Below are 24528 nucleotides of genomic sequence, written 5' to 3' on the forward strand. Positions count from 1 at the left end.
TATTTGATTGTTCACAGCTCACAAAAAATAAATCACTGTTCCATATATAAACATTACTGATTGTTTTCGAAGATGAACTTTACATTGATGAGTATAAAAAATTGATCTACAAATTTCTGAATTTTTTATCATTCTTACAATATAACTTATGACTTGTTTAGTGTATATTTATCGTGTATACATAAATATCATTTTTAAGTATTAAATTATTATTATTATTATTATTATTATTATTATTAATATTAATTAAAGTGTTAATAACTAATGTTATTATATTTTTGTTTTAATTAATATTAATTGTAAATTGAGGGATTACTTCCATTTCCCATGCTATTTTTACATTCGTTTTTTTATTACATTTACATATCACAGTTTATAAAACTGATGCACAAGTATGTGCTATGAAATTAATATATCTTGACCGTTATTTTTTAGGCTTTCTTTGCTCTATAGCAATCATGGGACGGAAGTTATTATAACGTGTACAAATATAAATTAAATATTTTTGTTAAATACATTAACGTACATACAAAATATAATAAGTAATTTTATTGTTTAAAATGTATAATTAAAAGAAACTCTTTCCTATCTAACAGTAAACAAAGTCATTAATTGATTTTGAGTATTTAATTTAATATTCAAACCGCTATGGATCTTAATTAGCTATTAAGATTTAAAAAAGCCAAATAATTTATTAGAAAAATATTTGAAGTTATTCTAGTATAAACTTCATTGGTTTTTTCCAAAATTAGCTAACAAAATCTACTTTGTTTATATAGTGATGGAATATTTTAATATTTTTTTATACATTTTTTTATAAAATTTATTTCTAAGCTTACGAAATATTTTAAAAATCTCTATAAAAATCATTGTTCATTTCCTATATTCCTATTAAAAAACATTATTCAATCTGTTTTTATAAACATTTTTTCAATAACTCGTTTTAAATTTACTTTCATCTGTTTTACATTTTAAATTGCACTTTGGCAGTGACAAGACTTTGAATGAATAAATGGTTTCAATTAAAAATTTTTTTAGTGTTCTACTGCATTTCTATTATGTTGAAACAAGGCACAAAAGAGGAGAAAATCCTTTGCATTTATCTTTTTCAACGAATAGAATCGTTGATTGTCTTTTCAATTTACGGACATAATCCTGTAGCTTAATGATCTAAGTAATTCTCACTGCTAGTAAAGCAACAAGCAGAGAAATTACAAGAGGTGACGGAACTATTGGCATGCTAGCAGCACTTTCGACAATTTTCGCTCGTTTCGACGGTAAATCTACATCATTAGTCTCTATTTCAGGTGGGCAATTCATCCAAAATTGAGCAGAAGGTCTTGGTTTTTCGTGTGCTACCCTCATTCTAAGATCGTCAAACTCCCAAAATCCTTTTCCTTTGAAAAAATATGTTTTGCCTAAAAAAATAAAATAATTGAAATTCATTTTATAATAATAACTCTATTAAAGAAGAACTTCAATAAATTTTTGACTCTGTTTTACGATTTGATAAGAATGTATTTTTTCGTTACTTCTTTTATAGAGTAATAGATGTGCTAGTGACCTATTGAATTACCATTTTTCCATTGAAAAACTGCATCTATATTATATCCAACTCCTGCAAACATGCTCATGTCTCTGGGGTAATCCAATTCCACAAAATTAACCATCTCGTCAAACCTGAAAAAGCAATTTTACACTTTAATGCCATTTTCCCTCTTAAACGAAGGAAATTATTCACTTTAGGAAGTTCATTTTATGTTATATTTTAATTAAAGTAGGTACAAAAATAATAATAATTAAAAAAAGAAATTAACCTCCAGTACATGGTACCACTGAAAAAGTAAGTTTTGCTATTATGACCCCAGACCATAGCTCCATCAATCTTCTCAAGACTAGCTGGTAATCCCAAGGTTCTCAGTTCCTTTGGATAGCCAGGTTCCAGCTTATGTGCATTGAACACATAGTAATTCTTCCCTATGAAGAATACGATCTTCTTGTCTAGTCGCTCGTACACAGCATCAACGTGATCAATATCTTCCGGAAGATTGAAAAGTCGTGTTATTTCGGCAGGATACCCTTCATATAGACCATTATCTCCTATCCTCCAAAGATACTAGAATTCATCATAAAATATTTATTAAAATAAGAATTATTGTCTTTTAACACGAGAAATAATTTGAATATTTATGTATGAATGATTTATTCAATAAGTAAATTATTCGTGGAACTTACTCGGCCCTTAAAAATAAACACTTCTCTTCTGATGATACTAATGGCATCATAGGTCGTGTCACACTTATCAGGAGCATTGTCCTTAGGTCTTGGGGTCCACCGATATCTCGGTCTCTGAGTTGGTGGAATAATTGTTGTAGTGGTAGTTGGATGATGGCGATGGGGCTTCCTTGGTCGTTCTGGCCAAACAGGTCTCTCAGGCATTTCAGTTCTGTAATCTGGCTTGTAGGGATAATGGCCCTGAGGTCTGTATCCTTGTCGTTCTCGCTCATCTGGATAAGTATTTGGTCTTGTCGGTCGCGTTCTCCAGGGTTTTCTAGTTGGTCGTGGTCTCGATGTCGTAGTAGTTGTGGTAGTAGTTGTAGGTCTTGTATAAATTGGTGGAAATGGAGACAAACCACCTGGTAAATTTCCCCATAATTTTTCTTCAGGTGCACCTGCAATAAAGATCAAATTAATATTTCTATTATGGCCACCTAGTAATTTCTATTAACTAAAATTAAAGTTGATTGGTTCAAATAGTTTAAATGAGATTTTATGAGATATTTTCTACTGCCAAATTGAAAGTCTAAATGAAAATAAACTTCTTAGAGATGTTTGAGAAATTACTAAAATGATATTCAATGAAGTATATCCTTATTTTGCCTTTCACCGATAATCAATTGAGAAAACAAACAGATTTCTAGGTGAATGAGATTATTCTTGAAGTTTATTTGCATTAATAATAATACAAAAAGTTAAAAAAAAAATTTCCTACTTTTAATGCTATAACTTGATTAAAACATTCATTTACTTAAAAAGCACATTTGCCAGAATATTCAATTAATTGGAGAAAAAAATTGATGAAGAAAACTTTTCTCTAAGTATAAGAAATTATTTTTATAGAACAAAAATAATCAAGTCTTCTTTTATCATTTGAACCAATTTTTCAATTTATAAACACGTTAAATTCAATAAAGATTCGTCACAAAATGTAAGCTTGGTGGTAACTGATGTACAACTTAATTTATCGAATAACTTGCTGAACTTATCAGACCTTTTTAGCAAGTCTTGAGATGCAAGCAATCAAAAGAATAGCCAAGAAAGGTGTGAGGTTGTAGAATCCACATCTTTCATGATTATTTCATTCTATCTCTCAAGAGTTCAGTCTACATTTTTCTGATTTTGCTACTCTTTCGAGCCAACAGTTTTCCCAAGGGAATCCCATTATCCTTGCGACCTCATTCTCTCTGTCTACTCATACTTCTTCCTTGCTATTTCGTTTTCTCTTCCAACTAACTTCCGTTCTCGACGATTTAATCCCGGTGATTCAACCGAGGAAGATGCTACAAGCCCGCAAGGTAAATGAGTCTTTCACCCTAACCGAAGACGTCTTCCACACTTCCTTGTACTAATTTACGATGCTCAACAATCATCGAGTCCTCATTTCTTCCTTTCGTTACGGATATTTCATTCCGGAGGTTAATATTATTACTTCTCGATATTCGTTTTTCTTTACTGAAGGAGTGTTTTAATGTTAATCTGGCGTCAAATATTTTATAAAATAATATTTAAAGAAGCTAAAAGTTTTTTTTTCTATTTGCTTAATTGAAGAAAAATGTTAATTATTTTTTTTGTCAGGAAACTCAGGTTGATCAATTTTAATAATGTTTTTTAAAATGGAAACTTTAGAGTCACAGATGTGTCCAATAGATTTCTTTTTCAAAACTATTTTCAACTATTTCCATCCGTAGGTTTATTCAGTTGAATGACTGAATGGCAAAAAATTATTTTTAAATTTATATTCTCTTTCACGATAATTCTTCTAATTTTTCTTTTTTTATGAATTAGGTCATGCTTTATATGATACAATTCATCATTTTTAGTGATAAAAAACTTCAGAAAATGTCTTTGGCACCTATTTATTTCAATTATTACAATTACCAATATTAAGACACAAAAACCTGAGCTACTTGGTTTTTTGTGCAATTACTTAGAGCACCGTTACTAAGAAAAACATTCAAATAATGAGTCAGTTATTTTCTATTCAGTGACTATAACAAAAAAACAATATTCAAGAAAAAACTTTTAACTCTTTAATGATGTCTAAATGATTTTTGTGAATCATAATTAAAATACAGTGATGGTAGAATTTTTCTGTGTTTTTTATTTTAAAAAAAAAGCAAAGTTAATTATTATTAATTAATTGATTAATTAATTATTAAAGTCTAATAAAATAAAGGTATTATTTGCGGTCATAAACTTAACAAATAAATAAAATTAACAACAGTTCTTATTACTTAAGAAGTCATTATTTAACGATGAAAATAACGAGTTGGTTGGATCGCTCGTTTCCTAAACTAGGTGCAAGCCACACGAGTAGTACTACTTCAGAATCGTGCTCAGGCAACTGGAATTGGTCTGGTCGACACTTAAACCAGAAACTCTGTTCGAGTACTAGCGATAGAGGAAAAGCTAATCGTAAACCACATTCTAAAGCCTTCAGCAGTTCTACCATTTTATACAATCATCCTTTCCTTTCTCCAGACCCTTGAAATGACAGGACTTGGCTAAGGAAATAGACCCAGGTGCACTTGGGTTTCCGGTCTCGTCTCTAATTCCGCTTAGAAGGATCTCCCGTAAGGGGACACGCTGGATGAACGTCCAGGCAAAATGTTCAAGACATTATTGGGTATAAAAAGCATGGATATACTCTGGGAATTCTTGATACTGAAGATTATGTGGCTTTCCATTTTCTACGACAGAAAACGAGGGCAAGAAACGTGACACGACTCTTATTATTCGGAGCATTTTTATTATAACAAAAGATATTTTTCGATATTTTTAACCAGAGATAAATATTTGTAATAAAAATGAAATTTTTTGTGACCAAAATCGAATAAAATTGGCATAATGAATAGGGTACAAATGATATCTAGCAACAAAAATTCTTATTCATCAGTTTTTCAAAATTTTTTCTTCATTCTCTGATGACTAAGAATAACTTTCACAGCCATTACTTGAAAAATTTCTCGAATGATTAATGGTATAATATATTCTATGATTTGCAAAGTTTTGAACTAAATTGTAGTAAATATATATTTTAAAAATACTATACAATATTAGTAACAAAATAATTTCTAAAATCAATTACATTAAAACTTAATCATAAAAATGGATTATTGACAAAAAGTTTGATACATTGAACTAATCATTTATCAAAATATTAAATATAAATCAATCTTATTTTCAATTTATGATCGTATTATAGTGTAACATGTTATCCTATCAAAATGTACTTGAAGTACTTTCATGTCGACATTCACTACAAAACGGAACGTTTGACCTTTCGAGAAGCAATCCTGTCAAAAACAGCATTTCCAGAATTCAAAATATAGGAATGTGATATGTTGAAAATGAATTTGCGAAGTATACTTTCGTCAAATATGAAAGTACTTCTTAATTTATTGGCATGTGTCAACAATTATTTGTTATATCTTATTTAGAACTTTTCCAAAAAGTATATATTTATCAATATACATTGAACATAAATGATTGATTGATAAACTTTTAAAAGTTATCAGAAATTTTAATCAGTTTCAATTTTGAAAAAGCTTATGTGATAACTTTTAATAAACTCTTCTCAGATAATTATTCATAAACTATTCCATTTACTTTGGTTTTTTTTCGTAGAAATAACACTATAAATGTTGAAAACTTTATTAATAATAATCCATGTCTCAGAGTAGCATCATTTTTTGTCAAAAAGTGAGGTAATTTAAAGTGTTTTGAAATAACTATTAGTAAAAAAGGAAAAAGAATAATGTGAAAGAAAAGAGTGTTGTAGTTTACGTATAAAAAAGTGTCTTGAACTTCTTCATGAAAGTAAATAGCCAACAAACAATGGATATTGCAGACTACAGTCAGCTGGGTTTAATGAGAAAAAATATCTGCTTCTAAGCAGCTTAAAAAATTAGTAACAAATTGGAAAAAAAGATCTCAAATGTTAGACTGGATTAACGATAAATAATAAACTTGATGATATTTTTAAAAAAATTACATGCAAGAAATGTCGAAAAAAGAAAGTTTTACTTAAAATACATTTTAATATTATAAAATGTTTCTTAAAAAATGGTAGTATATTAAGCAAAACTTTCATAAAAGATTATGATGAAATAGAAACCTTTCAAAAGTTTTATTTTTCTTTTAGATTTTCTGTAAAACCATATTTGTCAAATTTTTTCAACTAAAAGAATTTAATCTGTTTTTATCATTGGCAAAGAATTTTTTCTAGAAGAAAGTTTTAACTCAAAGAAAAGTTCAAGTTCTTCAAAAAGAACTAAATCAAATTTATGAACAACGGAAAAGGAAAAATCAAAAGTGTATGGAAATTGATGGGAAATGTTGGGCGGGTGAGTTAGAAGGGTGGGAACGATGAAAAGGAAATGAAGCGAAATGACGACAGGAAGACGATGAGAAAATTAAGTAGGAAGGAGGCAAGTTTTCTCTAGTATAAGGATGTGTCCTACTATCAAGTAAAAGACGAAGACAAGTAACTACTACTATAAGTCAAGTGGTTGTCGTGGACTAAATAATTACTGAAGAGCCGTTTAATGGCGTCTTGGCTTTCTCCAATACTCTTTAATTATATTTAAAGACTTTGAGTAAACCAAAACTACAGGCGATATTTAATAATAAAGATAATAAGATTGGATTCATGATGTAATGATTGAAATATAAAATTTACTAGACCTGAAAGTGATAAAAATAAAATGAGCATCAAGAACATTTAATCTCCCTAAATTATTGATGTTTGAAACTTAACTACTTGATAAAATTTTTTTACACATAGATATCCCACTTGATAAGTGAGTTTCAAGAAAACGTTGGATATAAAATAAATGAATTTATTGATTGATGAAAAAGTGTTGAAAGGTTATCTGAAATACTTTTTTTTATCTTTTCATCGACCGTACATATATAACAGAACTAATAAAAAAAGTGCAAAAAAATGGAAATTAAATGGCTTCTATTGTCAGCAAAACAGCCAACATAAATTCCAAAAGGTTGGGGAAGATTATCAGCATGACAGAAACAGAATAGGGAAACACTACAAGACATGTCTGACTATCGATCAACTTGCACTACTTATACATTATGAGTTGGGAAGCCTACTAAGGAAAATGTTTAATAAGTTGTGAGCATCTTGGTCGTTCAAGATTTTATGATATTCTGCTTTTACCGATGTCTTATAACATTAATTCAACGATTTTCACTATCTTTATATCATCTCTTATAATTTATTATATTGATCGTAGAACTTAGGTGATATTACCTTTAAATACAGGCTACAATGACGCTTTATAGTTTGCTCTTAGAACTAAGTTTTGTCATCTAAATTTCCGAGACTTACCGTACATCTGCTGAATCCCATTTCTATCGTCCTCCGGAAGCTCATAATTTTGAGAAATTCCTTGGTACCATGGGTACATCAGAGCACCTCGTACCGAACTGTGAGCCAGACCAAGTGAATGCCCAAACTCGTGAGCTGCCACCGCAAACAGACTTGTTCCTAAAACCCAAAATGACCTAAGTTAAGAGATTATTTCACGTGAACATTATACCCAGTAAAAGAGAAGCTAATTTATTGAGTTTATGTTAATATGTCCAACAATATATTTTATACAAGGTTGCTGTGAATGAAATTTCTAGCTTTTCATCATGTTTAAACTTTCAATAAATTGTGTAAAGCATTGATAATACAATCGGTGTTCTTCTTGAATTAATATTAGAAAAATTTAATTAAAGTATAAAAATGATTTTATTGTCAAATGAACTGTATTTTTTTATAAAAGATTCTTAAGATTGAAGTGTTAATCTGTTAAATAATAAAGATAAAAAACATGAAAAAATAAAGGCATTTAAGTGAGAATTATATAGATTTCATATAATCTTTTCATCATTCTCTTCTCTTATATTCTTGCTACAAATTCGCTCGTTTATTCTATCGTAAAATAACGAATCAACATAACACTTATTTGACCTCGCGTGCTAAGTTTTTTCCACCCAATTGCTTTGGAGATTGCCATGCTGGATCTTATACTCTTTCTTCCTTATCTTGACACATTCAACATTTTCCTTCTTCTCCTTCTTCTTTATTCACACTCTACCTTTTTCATAGAATTTTTTCTTATTTTTATTGCTTGTTCACTTCCATTTGCTATCAATTTTTAGTCGAGATTTTTTTGTAATTTTTTTATATAGCTCGTTGGATATTTGAAAAAAATTCTTTGCTATTGAATTACTTAAAGAAATTGAAAGCTTGTGAATAAAGTAATGGCAGCTATGACATAGAAAAATTTCTCGACAACACCATTGGAAATGAAATAGATTGCGATTATAAAGAATTAATTTGTTTCAATAATGTTGAATAAAGCAGTTGTTGTAGTATTGAACAATACATTTTCCGAAAACTTTACTTCATTATCTATGATAAAAATATTGTTAAAATAATAATTTTTTTTATGACTTAATATTAATATTCATAAAAAATATTTAACATAATCATTTTCAGCACAGCAATATAGTAATTAAGACAAAATCAGTATAAGATTCTAATTAAATATGCTGTACGCACTAAATAGTTTGTTAAAACAAAAAAGTTCCACAAACTATTATGTTAATGAGCAAATAAAAATATACAGCTACTATTTGAATAACAAATTTTCCATTGTTTTTCACGATAAAAATTAACGTCAATTTGAGAAAAAAAAACGATTTATTTATTTTGAATATAGATGGAAATTGTTTGGAACATTTTCATATTGGCTATACATGATGAAAACTCACGTAGGCAATAATAGCAGAGGTGAATTCATCGAATGGAATAATTCTCTGAATTTTGACATGAAAAAATTTTCAATTCATTCGACGACTTACTTGCTTGCATTTTAATACAAGCTCAGTCAGAGTAAAAATAATACTGTATTTGTTGAATATAAAATGGAAATAGAGTAAAATAACTCAAATGGAAAATAAATTGTGATAATTATGAAAACAGTTTGCTAGTATAACAGTGTTGGTATAATAATATTACTATTTATTAGTAACAACTTTGAATGATTTTTGTATCAGTAATAATAATTAATTGTTAGAACAATAATTAACAAAGTTATTTCGAGAAACAATAAAGTTGTCGTTGAATGTGATACTTTCACTGAGAAAGTTTTCAAGTACTAAGTACCTGGAGTCTGTGGCTCCATGGTAACACCGTTAGTGTCGCCGCAAAGCAGTCTCACGAAAATACATAACTATGTATATGACAGGTACCGTGAAGCACACGGGCAACTTCTTAACGAGGAAACTTCCGTCCAAGCTCTCGACCCAACTTCGTCTTGCTGAAGATACTCTACACGTGCACCCTCTTGTTTTTTTTCTTCCATTTCTTTTTTTTAACAAATGAGACATTGAATAATCTCCTTAAGACCATAGTTATGCTGTCATATTCTTAAGTACTTTATCAAAAGCATTCTCAATTTATATGTTTTGAATTTTCTTTTTGTTTTGTAAATTTATTTTTTTTAGAAATTTTGTGTTTATTTTACTTGTTGATAACTTTAATTATAATTCTAATTAACATTATTTAAAAATTTTTGCAAGATATTTAAGTTCTAGAAAGTAGAGAGACTCTTTTTAATAAGTTATAATTGGTAATAAGTCATTTGGAATTCTTGGAATGGAGCTTAAACAAAAGCTTTCAGTAAAGCTTTTCAAAGTGGTTTCAAGTGTCCTAGCCTCATTATGAATATGTGATTAGAAAATATTTGAAATTTTATAAATTAGGAGATTTTTTGAAATTATCTATTTATAAAGATGTACATCAAAAATATGAACAGATTCTTTCAATAAGCAGATGATGAGGATGTAAGAAACACCGTAATTATAACATTATTAATTTTTTCTTGATGAAGTTTTACTATCTAATAATTTTTCGTTATTACACTCATCTATTTAATGGTGTGCAGGATATTGCGTCGATGGTATAATCATTTAATATTAATAGAGTAAAGAGAATGTACCATCAATCTTTCACTGAACTTCAATTATATATCTGATAAATTATGTAAAAGAAAGAAATTGTATTTTTTACACAGATAAAAGTATTGAGAAAAATCATCATTACTTTGCCTAAAGTTCAATATTTATTTTAGTTATTAATTTAACATCCTGAAGCCTAGGATTACGTTAAAAATTCATGATAACTTAATGAATAAAATTCTAAGTATTATATCGAGGTATTAAGATATAAGAAACGTTAGTTTTTAAAAAAATTTTCATTTTTCACCAAAATACTTTCATAATTCTGGCGTATATCAGAAGTGAAGACGTATCGACAGGTCATGACGTGAATTGCGATCAAGCTTTCATTCTTCATAAAAGATTGAAGAGATTTTCAACTCTTGTGTATAGTTATTCCCCTGTGAGAATTAAAAGAGAACGGTTTGTTCAGTAGGGAGATTGCAGAGTAAGTGAAGAGAATCCATTGTCAATTGGCTCCGTTAATAATTCAGAGCTTTAATGTGTCTGAAGTCGACATCAGGTCACGCTGTAGCACCTTCACATTCCATTAATATGCATACACAGATTGTGTATATACACAATGAATACATGTATCAACTAAACGTATATTGTTATCAAGAAACGCACTGTGCATTTACGATAGTCGTTTCTCTATCTCCATCTTCCTTCCTATCTCACATCGACTAACATTACAACCATTACCATGGGTTATAGACTTGAAAATTGCTAATCCAAGAAAACGCTCCAAGCTCTCACACAATATAAACATTTACGTTAAATTTTATCAGCGTGTTATTCTCTCAAAAATTACTACACCAATATGTGGATATTATGAATAATATATTTAACTTTTTTTATTTATTTTCACTCATTTTTTTTTATTTTAGAAACTTTTAGCAGAGAAAATAGTTAAGTGTTTTTTCATCATTTATTGGTTTTCGTTGAACAGGTTTTGTTCATTAAAATCAATTAGAAGTTAAAAAACATTTGCCCAAGATTTTATTGCTCATTACTATTTTATGAACTTTAATAGAAAAGTAAATATGATTTATTTTTTATGTTAAAGCATATTTTTTCAAGGTTTTTTTTATTTTAAAATGGAAACAAATTATATTTGTTTTGGTACAGATCTCATTGCAGTATGTCTATTTTTATAATATCTCATCATTTATACTCTACTAATTAATTTACTAATTCAATAACAACAGTATTGACGTTAATTAACAATGATTATCATATTCACATCAACCTGTGTTATATTGTTGACAAGTAAACATATGTATTTTCAAAGTTATATGACACCTGAATACGTTAGTTCGTGAGTTTATTTTCGTTATAAATAATATTTGATTCAATTGAAAATAGTAGAAAACTGAACCATATAGAAAATAATTTGATCAACTAATTAATTAATATTTGTTATTATTTGCATAACATTTATTTGGTTGATCACAATTTCACAAATGCATACAATTGTGAAATTTTCAGTATATTTTGATAAATTAAAATTAACATACATTAAAATAAGAGTAAAATAATAATAAAATATAGGTCATACTTGAATTGTGAGATTTTCAACAATTTCTTTACTTTTTACTTTTCTTTCCTAAGAACACTTAAATGTTAAAATAGCATTTGAACTAAAAAAAGTCTATTGCAGAAAGCCTCTATTATTTTTAATATTCTCTTTTATCTTCGTTGTATCTTTTTTTTTTATTTAGGCCCCTTTGATGAAAAATGATTCTCATCGAGTATATTGTTTCAGGAGTTGAAAACAATAGTAATTACTCGAGTTGTAAACAACTAAAGTTGGCATAGATGATGAAAGGGAAGAAGAGAAAGAGAGGAAGTTGAAGGGTAGAGAAAAGCTTTTGAGGAATATTGAATCATGAAAGGGATATAATTGAATGCGAGTTTCTAGGCATCGATGTATGTAAAGCACTAAGCTGATTAATTTAGCAAGATTAATAATAATCTCGCCATGCAATTTACCAGCATTTCCTAAATGTAAATGTCAAAATGATTAAGTACACAATGAATTGAAAATAATGAATATAAATGTTTGGAATTAGTTAAGAATAATAATCGTTATCTATTGCTAAATATACCAAACAGTATTCAACATTAATAATAAGATTAACCCATAATTCATAATCAGTAATTTGAAATATTTTTCATAAGAAATTTTAAAATAAATAAAATCTTTTTAAAATTTTCTAATACTTTTATTTTTCTCTATTATAGTTTTATAAGTTAATGGAAAAATATTTTTATTTTTATAATTTATTTATAGATTATAAAAGTAGATCGTGTGTATTGAATTACCTAAAAAGTTCAAACACCTTCTTATCTATCAACTATAAATAACAATGCATTTTGAATTGACAAAACCTCGAACGAATTATTTTTGATCTAATATTTCTACCGATTTGTTATTTCATAATTATGAATTACAAATATTTAACTCACTCGGTTAACCTTTCAATTATTCTCTACAATATATCTGTGACAATACACATTACTTGCCAAATTTTCTGCTCAATTAATTTGCTATGTGATACATTTTATTATTCCTCAAATTGATATTAAACGTGAAACTTGGCGGCAAAAGAATGAAGTGAATTTAATAATAAAAAGTTAGACGTTTTAAGATAATTCTACGGTTGATAGACAGTAGATTAAATAGAGAAAAATACATTAAGTCGAGCATATGTTAGTAGATCTAAAGAAAAATTCCAATACTTTGTATTCATTATAATAGTGAAAAGTATTCGAAAAATTTGAATACTTTGTATAATTATAATAGCGTAGAAAAAGTGTTGTTACAAGTTTTTAAAAATATTTTATTTTATTTTTATTTTTTCCTTCACTAGTTTCTTTGTCATTAATTTTTTTGTGAACTATGAAACATTTATAAAAGCGATTCACAGCTAGGTTTGAAAACAAACCAATCTAACAGTTTGGCAAAGTAAAGAGAAAGACCGAGAGAATAAAGAAGTGTGTGCAGTGAATGAGAGAGAAATAGTATAAAGAAGGATATCAAGCTAAAATCTTAGTATACAAGCACAGGATATTTATCTCATCGGTCTTTGGAAGAAAAGAGTTGATTCTATCAAAGTGGTTCGTATTTTGTACGTGAGAGGATCAAGGAAACTTATGTATATGGGACTTACAAGAAAGTGAAAAAGACAAAAGAAAGCTGAACAATTGAGAGAAGTCCAGGATATTTTATTGTTTCATCCTGTATCAAAGACTTGATAAGATATTGAACTTTTTGTCTTGGTTTTCAGTATAGAAAGAATTTATCTCTAGCTATATCGTTATATCAAAATGGAGATACTACTTCAACCGCTTTTGTGATATCTATCATCAACTCGTCTGAGTTTTAGCTTTATATGCAAAGCTACGAAACGTCTTTATCAATATTTCAAAAGATCTTACCAAAAAAATTGCTTCCGAATCTATGAATAATCGACAGGATATTATGCATAAAGAGTTCAGTCTGCAAAGTGTACGTTTGAATACCAATATATAATTCACAGGAAATAAAATCAAAATATTGATTGCTGTGGCTGACTTTTGAAGTGGTTACTCGAATTTCGTTATCAATTACAGATTTCAATAGTACAGTAGTTAAGCGACTACTTTCCAATAGTATTAGTTAAATCGTTTGTAATGAAATGATAGATGTGATTAAAATCAAAATTTCACTGACTGAAATGTCTATGTGGATAGTTATTTTATAACGTTTTTTGATCCAGATTGTTGATGAGATTTCTTTTTTTAGACAATGATCTTTAATCAATGATTCATGGTAGTATAAATTTTAATAACATCAGTCTACATTGAAATATTCATCTAACTTAATTTTAGATTTAAAAGAATTGTATAACTTCTTAAAATCATTAAAAACTTTTATGAGACCAACAAAATTTACTTGAACAATAAGAATAATTATTTTGGTCATTAAAAATCTTAAATTAAAACCTGAATTTTTTACAGGTTTCTCATTTTATTTTAACAATGGATTAGATATGAATTTCAAATTAAATTTCCTCTAAAAGCAATATATAATCTTAAGATTGAAAAGATACTGATATTTCTCTTAAAACAATAGACAAGCTCATATTTTTCTAACATGCAGATGTCAGTTTCCTTTTTTTCCTAAATTATTCCGACGTTTACATAAATTTAAAACTTGCTGAATCATAAAATGTATCTTTCAAGTATTATTGATTGCTCTTTGTTTCATTTTATTAATTTCTTTAAAAAAGCGTTTAATCTTACAACAAAAAACTGTAAATCGACAAACGCCTTTTCTTGCCAAATCGATAATCTCCAGTCGTTTATCGGTCTCAAAAAATGTCTTATCATATGGGCCAAGCGTTGACCTACTTGGCTCAATATCAAAAACTTTACGTTCCTGAAACCAGCATCAAGACTATTCACCTGAATGTATAAAGTATCGGTGTAGATCGTGTAACTACTTTTCTTTCTTTTTTTGTTGAGCTTTCTTGCAAAATTTTTTATCTTAGCATCGCGACGATATTGATCTTCTCTTCCTTTGACCTTATCTTTAAAGCGGTAAAGTAGATAAAATTATCTTTCACGTAGGTAAGAATATGTGTTCAAATTATTATTTATATTTTCACTCACTTATTATTAAAGTAAATAAATCAATAGGTAGACAGACACCTTTCAAGGAATAAATCAGTTGTTAAAATTTTGAAAAACTTGAATTTCATTAGTATTATAACAAACATCACCTTCTTCATTGCTATCATTCTGAAGTAACCAAATCTCTTCCTCATCAAAATGTGCATCGCCTCCTCGATCACGACCAGGAAAAAATGCATGAGCTAATATTTGTCCTCTTCCATCAAAAGGATATCCATCTCCATGATATCCCCTACAAAACAAAAATTTGTTAGTATCTTATGTATAAAACTATCGATTAAGTAAATGAATAAATGGAAGGTAAGAATATTAGAAAAGTGAATTAAAATTCATTAGAATTACGAATGTAATTAATTTGATAGAAGTTTGGTTCTCATATATTTATTGAATTTACCATATTTTGTTATATTTTCATGTTCATTTCTTTTTATTTTAGTTCTATTTATAAATTTACATGGACATGTGCGAAAAATATAAAATTCATTTTATTTTGAAATCATGTAGATTTTATAACAAACAAACTAATTTTATGTTAAATTGCAAACGATAAAGTCATTAGATGCTACAAAATTGAAATACCGACTTCATTAATATAAATATAATACATGTTAAAAACTAGGTGCATATGAAATTTAAAACGTTCCACAATCTAGAGATTGTCTTCAAAATAAATGCAATTTCTAAATCCTTATGAAGTTTCTCTTTTCAAAGATCAACACTGTGGTCATTTTTTGGTTATCTTTTTCAAAAGAGTCAATTTATTTTTATCGTTATTATCAAAATTATTCTTGCATTTTCGGATCATTAAATCACGAACTTTTCTTCTCTACAAGTTTATTTTTTAATTTAAAAGTAAAATAATTTAAACAAATAATAAAATTATCTAAAGTTTTTAAATGAAATTTTAATTTAATCATTTGTGTCGGGCTGTTTGAAAATTCCAAAGCAACCAACTCGAAATTTTAACTCTATTTCTTACTATCCAGCATAGAATAAGTAATCGTTTTGCTCACTTGAATTGTCAAATACACTAGTGTACAGTAAATTAAACGTTAAGCTGATATTTTGTATGAAACTATCGTTGGAATAATTTTCTCATAATTAGAACGAACTTTTGTGTATTTTAAGGTTTACGTTGAAAATTTCATAACAGTCATTACTCTTTTTTGTATTCATAAAAAGAAAATACAAATAGAAGCGGGTCAAGTGAATTGTGTAAAACTCAACATTGTAAAAGGAAACATTTCCCTAGTGATTTAGATTTCCTTGACGATTTCCAATATATTCCTTCTTTCTTTGGGTATTTTTTTTACTTGCCCAGTTCTTTCCTACCAACAACAACAAGATCTCTGCGTTGCAAATTGTCTAGATAGTATCCAGGGATTTTTCTGTAGTATCGAAATGTTCTAGAATTCACATTCACCTCTGGTAACTTTATTTTGTTTTTCTACATCACAAATTTTACTGATTTCTGTAGTTTTCTATTCTGCAAATAGAAACCCTTTTTTTATTAGATGTTTTTTATAGAAAAAAAACTGACCCGGAAAGAAAGGCAAATGAGGCTATAAAATAAATGAAACGAATCGAATTTTTTTTTTTTTCTGAAAAGATGTGAAAAAGAGATATTATAAAGAAAATAATTGGAAATCCTAAAGATTCAGAGCAACAAAGAAAATAAAAAATATAAATAAATCCAATTAGTGACGAGGATGTGTTTAAATATTAAACCTTTTTTGTATTTTGATTTGTATATCCATGTATACATCGATATTCGGAATAACTAAAATACAAGATATTAAAGTGAATCAGTCCAAAATAGTATTGTTTGAATTAAAAGTATTTATTGATCTAGATATTGTTATTGAAAGTTGTCACTAACAGAGAAATATCGTTTTGTTTCAAAAGAATACCGCTAAATAATAGAATCGTCCTGTAGAAGGAATAAATTTATTTTTCAACAAAAAAAAAAAAATAACAAAGCATCGTATTTTTTAACAAATTTTTTCCCACCTGGTAACAAAAGTGTTCATAGAAAAAAACCGTACTATTGAAATTGGTGCTACAGAAATTCTGTTAAAAGGCTTCAACAAAAAAAAATCGAAATAATGAACTTAAGTTGATAATACTGATTTCGAAAAAACAATTTGTTGCAGATAAAATTAATTTTTTCAATGTTCTTTATCTTTAAACATAAAGAATGAGTAAATACTTTTTTCTTACTTTTTTATTATTGGTGAAAAGAAGAACAATTTCAATTTGCAAACAATCCACTAATTAAATGATTATCATTTTCAATATTAACATAAGTAAACATCTATATCAAAATATCAATTCTCAGTAATCACTACTAATGCCTGTTTTAGAATGTAAACTACTGATTAATATTTATCTATTCATAACTACATATGGGTCTATTGAATTTTAATCCACAGAAAAACATGGCATATGTTCTCTAAACATGTCAGCTTAAAATAAGATAAATGTTCAAAAAATAGTGGAATAATCACACTGAAGTATTTCGGCAAAAAACAATTTGCCTGAACTAAAAGATAGGGAAACAGATACAGATTGTGTTGATTTGAGCGTTTAGATAACGGAAATAATCACACACTGTCATCCTCACTAGTTTGGTTGACATTTGAACACAAAGACTCAACGCAAACTGTGTTGAAACAGTATACAATATATGAGTACGGAGCAGGGAAATAACTCTTGCATCGGTTGACCGCATATAAATTATAATTTTGACATTACAGACAATAGACGAGTAATTTTACGGTATGTTCTGTAGAGGTTTGCGGGTTTGAGTGTAATTCTTTATTCTTGTTTTATCATTTTCCTTCTCACGTCTTTTACACCCTCCTCTTTGTTTATTTTACAGAGCTGTTTATATTCTAACATTGCAAACTTTTGTGTTGCATTGATTTTAAAATTAAAAACCTCATAAACGAATACAAAGAAAAGAAGTCGACAATTTAAGCGTATATTTCTCTGCTTATTCCTTCCTGTACTTGACATCTATCTATTATGTAACATTAAATTCTTAAAAAAAAATTTTTTTTTTAAATAAATTTTCACTCTCTTGACGTAATTTTTATTCCGTTATAACAAAAAATTCCAACAATGTTGATACCATGAAATTGGAGCAGTGAAATTGAATTTTATTGTTTCTTGAATACAATGAGAAAAATTTTATTCTGTAAAAACATTCTAGTAAATGATAAATTTTCATTACCGTCTTCTTTTGCATTTTTTTTAAATCTAATATACTTTTTTTTATTATGCTTATGTTTGATATTTGCCGTGTTAAATGAATTTTCAACTAGACTCTATTATACTCATGAAATTAAAAAAAAATGTATGATGGTATTGATTTTCATTTTATTGAATCTGTAAAATCTAATAAAAATAAAAATACCCATTTTATTACATATTTTATTTCTCCAATTTGTGCTTTATTATATCAAGAGTAATATTTTTTACAAACACTTTTTTATGATTATTATCATCTTAATTTATATAATAGAGAATTAATAAAAGTAATTACGTCAATAGAAGCGTTCAATAAAATATTGAAGTCGTAATAAATTTTTTCAGTTAACAAAATGATCATTATTGTCTATATTGGTAATAATGAAACAGAATATATAGTCGAGTTATATTAACTAGTATATATTAATAAATCAATGTAAATATTACTGAAAATGTAATTTATAGGCACTACATTATGCGGGGAAATTATGCATAGAACCAACAATTGTTCGACTTTATAAAAGCAACCCGGCAATGGTGCTGAATATGAGTTTTCATTGAACGAATGGGTGAAACAGGACGTGTACTTTGATATCACAATCAAGTGCACTCATTTGTAAATTATCAAGTATATATTTAGTGATAAAATTGATTGTGCTCATGACCGAGATACTCTATTCGTTTGCATTTCAATAATTCCAATCGGATTAATATACTATCATTTTATTTTTAAAAATACAACATTTTTGATAATATAATATAACTATGATAATATCTTTTTAACTTGAAGAAAAATATTCGTTCTTTGAATAAATAAATGAACGAGTACGATCGAGAGACAGAAATTGGAATGATAAATTGGTGATAATTTTTTAATTCTAAATTGATTTATAAAAGTAACCCGACATGAATGACCATAGAATTTCTAATTAAGCTTGTATTTACTAACTTACGTCACACTAATTCTCTTTTAGTTGCTTTCTACTTTTTCCATACTTCATTGTTACCTTTTTTTCACATATTCTCCATTTCAGTTAAAAATATGCCTTCAACTTTGAATAATAATCGTAATTAATATATTAATTCAGTGAATAAAATTACTACAATTACATAAAATCGAATAGATCAATTATAAATTTTTACTTTTGTGTTTTAAGTCTATATTTACAAAAAAAATTTATTCTTATTTCACCGGTCAATTTTCTAGAAAAAAATAATTATTTATAAATTATTGAGTTTTTGAAAGAATGAGGAGAAAATGCTGCTCATAGTACTTGTAATTTCATCAATAATATTTAAATATTTAACTGAAATTTTCTTACAAATATTCATCGATGGAACTGAACATATGCTACATAGTAATAATGCTATTATTGTATAAATACCTGTGAAAGTAGATAAGGATATCTGCACGATCACTATTAACTTCCTGAAAGGTGAGTTTCGAATTCCTTGCCCAAAGATCCAAAGCCCGACTCAACTCCTGTCGTACTCCATACGTATCCAAACCACTTGGTTGGGTAGTTCTTAGGCTGAAAAAGTTAACAATTTTTATAAATATAGCTTGTATTAATCTTTAATTGAATGCATATTATATTCTATTTATAAAAAAATATAAGCGTAAACATGATAAAAAGTTATAAGCGAATTATTATAATCATTAGAGTTCAAACGTTTTGTTTTTGTTATTATTTGGGCTTAATTGGTCATTAAAACTTGAAAGAAAAAAGTTTGGTAGCCATTGTCAAAATAAAACAGGGAAAAATTGGCCAATGTCAGCTGGAAATGTCATCTATGCTAATGATAACAGATAATTGTTAAAAATTGGTATTTTACTAGACTCTAAAATAAAACTCTAATCTACTCTTGTTTCATCATAATCAAATTGGTACCGGCTAATATGCAATTCATCCCCGTGACATATCTACACCCTTGAGATTTCTTTCGAGTGAATATTGGATTATGAACTGTGTGAAAAAATCACGTATAGCATAAATGTCACATGCAAATGCAAACAAATGCCATGTGCGCGTTACAAGTAACATAGATGAACCATTATTGCCAATATTTTACTATTTTTAGGGTATATATATATATACAAAAAAAATAAAAAAACAATCCGATAATATTTCTTCTTTATATGTACACATATTCTCCAGTTTCCATGTTATTTTCAAACTTTTTTGCTCTATTATTTATTTATTCTCTCTTTTTTTTTATTTCTGATACCTGATATTTTATACTACTAAATTTTCTCAGGAAAAAGTGGCTATCATTCCAAGAGAATAAAACCACGAATAGAGGATGACCGACAAAAAAAGATACATGATGTAAAAAAGCCGAGATACGTGAGACTAAACGTCAAATGAGATGGACAAAGCAGAGAAAAAAATCTCGTTTGGTTGTGTTCACTTGATAAAATACAGTGATGTGTACAGGATGTAACATATAAAATTGTTGAATAATATTCTTTATCGTTACGCTGTACATGTAATATCGTTAAGGCATAAAAGTTCTTTTCTATATTTTGAATTATATCTCTAACGTCTTTCTTGTCTCATGACAATCACGCTATAAAGACGGTCTATTCCGCGATGCAATGGAATATTCTAGAACAAGTTTGTTCTACAAGATTATATTTTATCGTTCGCCTGTTTCACTTCATCCGGTTCTTCTTGAAAGCTCGTAGAAATCACCCAAGTTAAAAACTATAAAGACGAGAAAAACCGAAAAAGTTAACAATAAATTTTTGTTTCATGACTAAGATTACTTTTTTATTTAAATTTTATGTGAGTGCATTATATAATGACGTGAAAAAATAATCTCAAGTCTAATGCATGTATTTTGTTTTTTAACAGATAATAAAAATGGTATCAGAAATGTAGTTTCGACTTAAATGTTAATTAGAAGATGTGTAATGGAAAAAGAACGAATTGAATTGAAAATACTTGGGTCACAGTAAACTTAGCAATGTACTTGTCGTAAAATACTGCAATGTTAATTAAATGCAAATTTTAGATTGTTTTTATTTAAAATTGATTCACTCGACAGTGATAAATAAGCGGAGTGGAAAAAGCGTAAATATAAGCTAAAAATATTTTTGTGAAAAATAATGTTTTATTTTTAAATTTAAACTGATAATACTTGCACAGATGGTATTTCTGATAAATTTTTGACTCTGGATTATTAGAAATGAAATGAAAAATATTTAGTTGTAATAAAAAATAATTTAATATCAAAGTAGAAATAATTGGAGTATTTTTTTAATGATATAATTGAATTGATATTTCCATTTAATTTTAATGTCTTACTTTCAGTAAGTATTCATCACTACTATGAAACTTTTGTTACAATTAATTTTTTACCCATAAAATATTGATAGAATGCATTCTCATATCACTTTGAATAAAATAAAATTAAAAAAAAAACTCAAAGTTGATTTCTCTCTGGTAAACAAAATTTTTATTTTCCATAATCTTTTGAGGCAGCAATTTCTACAATTGGAAATGGAGTCGAGATTTTGTTTCAACTTGAAATAAATCGTTGTTCACAAAAAAAAAGAATATAATCTTGAAAGAAAAGAGTAGCGAGTTTTGAGAACAAAGTTTTCGTTTTTATTTTAGTCTATGCGATAGAACAAAAATTGTTTGAAGTTCGTAAAAGTAATTTGGAGGAAGGTCGAAGGTGGCTGATAGAAGTATTTTCACATTACATGAGCAAAACAGGTGGAAATAGTATACAGGGAGAAAGCTCGTATGTCGACGAATATGCAAAAGCGTCGAGGATATAGGCGAGAGGCCGAGTAGTTTGAGCGGTGAAAGGGGACGGTTTGAAAAGGAGAGCACGTGAGGTACTTTGGGTGAGCGACATCATAAATCACCAGGCTAGTACAGCAGTCGGTGCTCTCCTGTATCCCCTGTGGCGACGCCTCGTTACTCTCCCGCGAATATCTCCTGCCCTCCGCTATATCCTCCCTCTCGACCTACCACTCATGTTCACACTGAAATATCTTTATTTAGAGACACACAACCCTTCTGTGCACCAATAAATATTCAACAAAATGTTTCACTTCTGATTGATGAATATTTTTATTTATTTACATCCGCTTTCAACATTTCTTTATCAACTTATAATATTCCTCTAATAATGCATTATCATAATTACTTCATTAAATGAACGGCGGCAACATTTATTGCTTTCAAGTAGTATTATCATATTTTTTCATATCTCTATTAATAATGCAACTATTAAAAAACGTAGACAATTTTTGCCTTTTACTGAACTGGAAAGGATACCAGATACATGAGTTTGTGCATTTTTTTTATACCAAATTCGTTTTTATAAAATTACTATTTTTTTTTTAATAACATATGCTGACTTTTTTAAATTGAGATATTCAAATAAGTAATAGCTGTTATTGTTACTTTTATTTATTGTTATAACCGAATATAGGCTTCCGAACAGAATTCAAGAATACAAATCGTTGAAAAATAAGATAAACCAAAAAGTGTAATTTGTGTTCTGAAATATCCGGAGTCGAAGTTTTTATATGAATCTTATATTATATTAAATATATGGAATTATAATAATAATTATTATTTAATTATATTAAATATATTAAATTTTTCGATATATTCAATATAAATTAAATATTTTATGGATATTCATTTGATAAAGAAATCTTTACTGAATTTATATCGAACATATCTGAATAATTCCATTCTCAGAACTGTCAAGATAGATTCAGTATGAAAATAATTTTTCAATATTGAATTTATACTGACGTTTCTGAATTCCGAAATTCTTATTTAGTATCTTCAGTATATACTTATTTAATAGAGATTTAGAAAATTCAATACGGAATAAGGATAATTTAGGTCGTGCTTATAATTTCACTAATTATTTAAATAATTCACACCAAAATTAAATTCAATGATTTTTTAAAATTTTAATAATGATGTATACTTGATTACAACAATTTTTACTAAACAATTCTTACACTTTACAACTAAAAATTCAAACTAATTATTAATTACATTTCACAAACAACAATTATAAACTAATCGCTAATAGCCTAAGGAATGAACGAATTTAGATTGATTATCACTTATCTTATAGAAAAAAACATCATAACCTTGTTCTTAGTCCTTTATTGCTAGTAATCTTTAGAATTGATCACTTTAAACTAAACTAATTATTTGTTAATCACAATACGCTAAGACAGTAGCAATTATAATTACATATATCTTCACAACGAAATTCCTATGACGCACTTCGATTGTCCGTTGAAAAATCACGTTTAGACAGTTCGGTCGATCAACGGTTACTATAGGCAACCACTGGCTATATTTTCAATATAACTGACCAAGCTTATTCTATATTGAAAATATTGATGTCAGAATAATCAATGTGAGATCCGTACAACAAAAACTCTGTCAATATCTTCAATATAAAATAAATATAATTCCAGAATGGTCAGCATAAATTCATAATACTTTTTTGAAGAAGCTATTCTGATTTTATATTGAAAATATTGACGTCAGAACAATCAGTTTGAAATGAGAATGATTTCAAGATATTTAATACAGATTTAGGATGAAAATTCAAGAATCAGTATTTTCAATATAAATTCAGAATAGTTTTGGGATATTCAGTATCGAATTAGTAAGAATTCGGTATATTCAGTATAAAGTTTATATAAAAATTTTGACTTGGGTATACTGTAAAAACATCAGATGTAATGAAAACTAAAAAAAAATACGATAAATTATTTTCATCTAGATATCCGTCTAAGAAATATTGAATGATTTATGCTATAAAGATTATGATTTTAATTTTAGAAAAATTGAAAAAAACTTTTGCCAATCACGTATACTTTTGAATACTTTTTTTCGAGTTTTTAGACACTTTTTTTCGTAGCACAGGTATTTTGATGCATTTCAAAGTCCAATAATTAATGCATTTATCTCTATTTAAAAGTATAGCTTTACTTCAGAAACTATTTTATAATCTGTTTTATAAATATATTAATAAATCTCATTAATTTTAGGAATTCATCACATCTCGTTCATTAAATATTTATACTACAAATTTAAAAGGTTTTCATATCGAGCCATTAATTAAGAGCATTTTAAGCGAATGATAATTAACATTATTTATACATTAAACCTCAAAATCTAAATGAAAATCATACACGAATATTTGATATCAAACACAGAATAGATTTAAGGTAATTAAAAAAGCAATTGAAATTCTATACATAGTTTATCAACTCTTATTTTTGTTTTCACATTATTTTTATTTAGT

The 24528-nt window shown here is 27.6% G+C and overlaps 1 protein-coding gene across 2 annotated transcripts in view; it reads right to left on the reverse strand.

The window, feature by feature from the left end:
• Nucleotides 1-878: 878 nt before the first annotated feature.
• LOC118068325 (Matrix metalloproteinase 2) overlaps nucleotides 879-24528 on the reverse strand; it is a 123059-nt gene continuing 99409 nt past the window's right edge. For both annotated transcript variants that reach the window (XM_035085627.1, XM_035085628.1), the window contains 7 exons: nucleotides 19608-19754; nucleotides 15060-15202; nucleotides 7628-7786; nucleotides 2236-2672; nucleotides 1818-2116; nucleotides 1577-1680; nucleotides 879-1418 (listed from right to left, as the gene is read on the reverse strand). In XM_035085627.1, the coding sequence (XP_034941518.1) occupies nucleotides 1171-1418; nucleotides 1577-1680; nucleotides 1818-2116; nucleotides 2236-2672; nucleotides 7628-7786; nucleotides 15060-15202; nucleotides 19608-19754 (1537 nt within the window). In that variant the 3' untranslated portion in view covers nucleotides 879-1170. The remainder of the gene's footprint in view (nucleotides 1419-1576; nucleotides 1681-1817; nucleotides 2117-2235; nucleotides 2673-7627; nucleotides 7787-15059; nucleotides 15203-19607; nucleotides 19755-24528) is intronic.

The sequence above is a fragment of the Chelonus insularis genome, unplaced genomic scaffold, assembly GCF_013357705.1.
Source record: "Chelonus insularis isolate UGA/USDA-ARS -01 unplaced genomic scaffold, ASM1335770v1 contig_3_pilon, whole genome shotgun sequence".
NCBI classification, from domain to species: Eukaryota; Metazoa; Arthropoda; class Insecta; order Hymenoptera; family Braconidae; genus Chelonus; species Chelonus insularis.